Genomic DNA, 4985 nt, shown 5'->3' with positions numbered 1-4985 from the left:
CGTCCCAGGTGTCTGGCCCGTGGGGAGTGAACACATTCTGCACTGGGACCAGCCACTGCCAGTGCCTCTCCCCTCAGCCCTCAGGCCCCTGCCCCGTCCTCCTGGACCCCACAGGGGACCAGCAGTGTCAGGGCCCAGAGCTGGGATGATGGGAATCCCGGGGGCCCCCGGGGCTGGCATTCCTGGTGCCCCCGGGGCCCCGCAGGCGTGGATGCTTCCTCACTGCTCCGTCTCACAGTGGCTGTCAGGTGGGCACAGAGAGGAAGTGCCGGCAGTCCTGCTCCGTGGGTTTGACTCAGTTGCGAGGCTCCGTCACTGGGAAGGGGCTGTTTGCTGGCTGCCTCCTCCCTTGTGCTGCTGGAGCCGACTGTCTTCCACGAGTGTCCTTGGAGTTCCCGCCCTTGGGCACTCACCCCGGTCTAGCATTCTACACCGAAATACCTGAGAGACAGGGCACCTGAGTGTCCCGCAGTCCGTGCCCGGTGCCCCCGGGCTCCACCATGGCCGCGGCACCTCCTCACTGCGGTCCCCGAGCGCCAGGCCCGTCTGAAACAGTGCCGGGAGCTCTCAAGGTGGCTTTTGTGTCTTTTCCAGGTGCATGTGCAAAAGGCAGGAGTAAGTCATTCTTTTCAACACAGGATCCTTTATTTGAACTTTTCCTTGAAAGACAGTTTGTGGACGGGCCTGGCGTCCCTCTGCAGGACTGAGTGGTCAGTGTTCCTTAAACCTGAAAGGAAAGGGTGAGACAGCAGCTGGTCACACAGACATGGCGGTCGGAGGACAGATGCCCCTGGCCCTGCACAAGCCCCTCGGAGGGAGTGCCAGCTTCCCTCCCCTCTGCGGGGTGGGGTGGGGGTGGGGTGGGGGGGGGGGGGGGGGGAGGGGGTTCCTGCCCAGCCCTGCCCCGTCCCGCAGCCTTGGGGACCAAGGGGAGAGGGAGACAGGAAGGGGGCAGGGACCGGGCTGAGCTCTGGCTGCCACCTGAGAACAAGAGCCCAGCTCCCTGGGAACAAAGGAGGCTGTCTCCCGTCTCCCGTCTTTCACTCAGATCTTGAGGGGAGATGACCAGGATCGATCCACACCAGCCATTTATGGGCAAAGGAAAAGGGGAGCCAGCGAGCTGTGGGATGAAGGGGAAGCGGGCGCCAGGCCCGTCTGAAACAGCGCCGGGAGCTCTCAAGGTGGCTTTTGTGTCTTTTCCAGGTGCATGTGCAAAAGGCAGGAGTAAGTCATTCTTTTCAACACAGGATCCTTTACTTGAACTTTTCCTTGAAAGACAGTTTGTGGACGGGCCTGGCGTCCCTCTGCAGGACTGAGTGGTCAGTGTTCCTTAAACCTGAAAGGAAAGGGTGAAATAGCAGCTGGTCACACAGACATGGCGGTCGGTCAGAGGACAGATCCCCCTGGCCCTGCACAAGCCCCTTGGAGGGAGTGCCAGCTTCCCTCCCCTCTTCGGGGGCTCCCTCCCCACCCCCGCCCCGCCCCACAGCCTTGGGGACCAAGGGAAGAGCGGAGACAGGAAGGGGGCAGGGGCCGGGCTGAGCTCTGGCTGCCACCTGAGAACAAGAGCCCAGCTCCCTGAGAACAAAGGAGGCCGTCTCCCCGTCTTTCACTCAGATCTGGAGGGGACATGACCTCAATCCACACCAGCCATTTATAGGCAAAGGAAAAGGGGAGCCAGCGAGCTGTGGGATGAAGGGGAAGCGGGAGTTGTCTTTCTTCTGTGAGAGCAGCCAGGTGTGGGTGGCAGATAAGCCAGAGAGACGTCTGAAGCAGCAGCGCTGCAATCACAGGGAGGAGGGGCCCGGGGCACTTACGGAACTTGACCCCCTGTCGCTGACCCTGGGCAGCTCAGCTCCTTGTGTATGAGGCGGATCAGGAACTGCACCCAAACAAAGACAAGACCACGGTCACTGCCACGGAGACCCCGAGAGCCGAGACCCTGAGTGCCGCCCTGCCCCCACTGGAGACGGCCTGCTGGGCTCGCCCAGCACATGCCAGCGTCTGCCCCCGGGACACTTCTTCAGAACGCGCAGGGCTACTGCTTACGAATCCCTGTGGAGGACGTGCTGCTGGAAATGAGGCTGCAGGAGGGACTTCAGCCAGAGGGACTCCAGGTGCAAGTCATGTTTAAAACTAAGTGAGTCCAGTCATAAAATGTCCCAGTGGGAAAAAGACAGAAAGATAAGGTGACCCACAACCACGTGACACAGGGGGGACTGGAGAGCCGCGCAGGGGGCTCAGAGCCAGGCGAGCCTTCAGCACAGCCAGAGGGACTCCAGGTGCAAGTCATGTTTAAAACGAAGTGAGTCCAGTCATGAAATGTCCCAGTGGGAAAAAGACAGAAAGACAAGGTGACCCACAACCACGTGACACAGGGGGGATTGGAGAGCCTTCAGCACGGGCTCTGGCGGCTGAGGCGGTGGTCCTGGGCACAGCCTGGCCCGGTGGGACTTGGCGCTCGCTGCCCGCCCTGCAGCCCCCAGGCGCTGCTGATGCTGCCGGGTAAACCGAGGACAGCCCAGCCTTCGCCTTGGCGAGCTCTTCGCCTTCATGATCTTTTTCATGCCGAGAGGGCTCAGGACCAGCTCCCAAGTCCAGACTGAGGGCTGAGCACCGCCTGAATTTAACTGGTTTTCCTTGTGTGTCTCCAGTCTTCCCCCAAGTGTGACACCAGCCCCAGAAGAGCTCGAGGCCCACGGTGGGCAGTGCCCTGGGGCTCTGAGCGGGTGCCTGAGGGATGTCTGGTTCTGGGACGCTGTGCCAGTGGGAGAAGGCAGCGGGCACTGGGGGAGGGTTTGGAGGGACAGCGTGAAACCCACGCAACCACGCAGGACCCAGGACCGAGCCTCAGCCAGAACCTCAGCCAGAACCCCGGGGGAAGGAACGTTCGTCTCCTTGGAGGCTTCAGGTTCAAGTGGGAGCTTAGAAGTCCCTCGAATGTACAGACTAGAGAGAGAGAAGCGGCATTTTTCTGACATCAATTCTACCAAGTTCCAAAGGTGGGAAGTGTGGGTAGGAAGAAGCCTGTGATTATAACAAGCGGGTCACGGAGAGAAAGGGAAGCAGGAGGAAAATACTTGCAGTTTGTTAGTGTCGGACAAGCCCTCAATAGTGGCGACAATTCTGAAGGACAGAGCTCAACCTCTGAAACACGAGGAAAGTTTCGGCCTGTGTGCACCTCTCCCGGCAGGGAGGCCCCGCCAGCCTGGCTGTTGCATGCACTGCAGAGGGTCGGCCGGTGGATGTGAGAGCCCGGCCGCCCGTCTGACCACACACCATGGACAGTTCCCCTGGCCTGCAGGTGACAGGGCCGGGAGCCCCAGGGGGGCCTGCACTTTGCCTCTCTGCATGGGCCTGCAGCACCAGCAGCAGATGGGCCGCTTCTGCTTCTGCCCTTTGTTTAAACCAGGAAGAGGAAGGGTCTCAGGCAGCGACATTTAGAGAAGTGAGGACACCCCCCAGGCCCAGCGTCCCTGAGAGCTGCCGGAGTCCTCGGGGAAGGTGTCACACGGAGACGCTCACGAAAGGCTGCTTGACAAGGAGCCACAGACTTACCAGTAAGGCACAGGCATCTGCAAACATCAGCATGTAGAACACGTTGTTCCATCCCGACGGGGAGATGAGCCCGGCCAGCAGAGGGCCCAGGGCCGCTCCTGAAATGAGGCAAGTGGGCATGCGTTCTGCGTGAGGACAGTCTGGGGCGGGACTGTCTGCAGTACCAGAGAGGGGCTCAGACCCTCACTGATAACTAAGCAAAAGCATGAAAACAGTAGCGTCGCTGCCTCAGCTGTCAGAGTGGTGAGGGGTAAGAAGCTGAATTATATTCAGTCCTGCCCAGGGCACGATTGGCACAACCTTTTTCTAGACACAAATCTAAAATATGTATTGTCATTAAAATGTTCTTTTGATCCAATAATCCTATGGGAACATTTTATAATAAAGAAATCGGAGTCTAATGCTATAAAAATATCATTTGGAGAAAGGTAAGGTGCGTAGATACGAAGACAGTATCACTTCTAGTTTCCTGATTCTGATCACTGTTCTGAGGTCACGTCAGGGAGTTCCTTGTTTCGGGGAATACACACTGACTACATAGTTGCTGGTGAAGGGGCAGCATGAATGCAGTTTACTCTTAAGAGGTTCAGAAAAAATATGCTTATGTATCCATAAGTGTACATGTGTGTGGATAGGTGCGTGTTATAAATGTGTGGGGTGAGAGGATGGGGGAGATGATAAGGCAAACATTGTGTGAATTCTTTGTACTTGTCTGCAACTTTTCTTAAGTCTAAAATTATGACCACAATTTTTTAAAAAATTATAAAAACAAAAGAAAAGAAATATTCCTCAAGATGCGCAAAGGTCCCTGTGCAAGAATGTCTGCGGGTGGGTTTGGCCATTATTCTCCTGCAGGGGACGGAATGATTGTGATACGTGTGTGGATGGCGAACTGTCTGATGGGGGAGAGGCATGAAGAGTTCACACAGAGGCATGAACTCTGAGGTTTGGCCTCAGAGATGGAGGTTGCCACTTTACTCATTTACGTACCGATACTCCCGCAAGTGCTTGCAAAGGGCACTTACTACTTTTGTAACCTGAGATGTGACTGTGGTTTTCTTTGTCTCAGAAGAACTTCCAGGGAAACATGGTAGGTTGTTCTCTAACCTCCCAAACACCACAAACGAACCACAATTGAATTTAAAACTCATAAACCCACGAAGAGAAGGGAGGTGAGAAGGCATCGGTCCCTGGAGGGTGGGTTTTAAAGGACACGACAGCAGACATGGCAGGTGCTACTTCATGTTCTAGAGCAGTGGTTCTCAACCTTCCTAATGCCGCGACCCTTTCATACAGTTCCTCATGTTGTGGTGACCCCCAATTTCACTGTTACAAATTGAACATAATTAAAGCATAGTGATTAATCACAAAAACAATATGTAATTATATATGTGTTTTCCGATGGTCTTAGGCGACCCCTGTGAAAG

At 56.1% G+C, this 4985-nt stretch overlaps 1 protein-coding gene across 2 annotated transcripts in view; it reads right to left on the bottom strand.

Annotated features, from left to right (window-relative positions):
- Positions 1 to 1149: 1149 nt before the first annotated feature.
- The window catches only part of SLC37A1 (solute carrier family 37 (glucose-6-phosphate transporter), member 1), a 60079-nt gene continuing 56243 nt past the window's right edge, over positions 1150 to 4985 (bottom strand). For both annotated transcript variants that reach the window (XM_005885714.2, XM_014532923.1), the window contains 3 exons: positions 3559 to 3656; positions 1818 to 1882; positions 1150 to 1336 (listed from right to left, as the gene is read on the bottom strand). In XM_005885714.2, coding sequence (XP_005885776.1) covers positions 1321 to 1336; positions 1818 to 1882; positions 3559 to 3656 — 179 coding nt within the window. In that variant the 3' untranslated portion in view covers positions 1150 to 1320. The remainder of the gene's footprint in view (positions 1337 to 1817; positions 1883 to 3558; positions 3657 to 4985) is intronic.

This window comes from Myotis brandtii, unplaced genomic scaffold (genome assembly GCF_000412655.1).
Source record: "Myotis brandtii unplaced genomic scaffold, ASM41265v1 scaffold923, whole genome shotgun sequence".
NCBI lineage: Eukaryota > Metazoa > Chordata > Mammalia > Chiroptera > Vespertilionidae > Myotis > Myotis brandtii.
The sequence above is the reverse complement of the archived record's forward strand: the minus strand, read 5'-3'. Positions and strand labels throughout refer to the sequence as shown.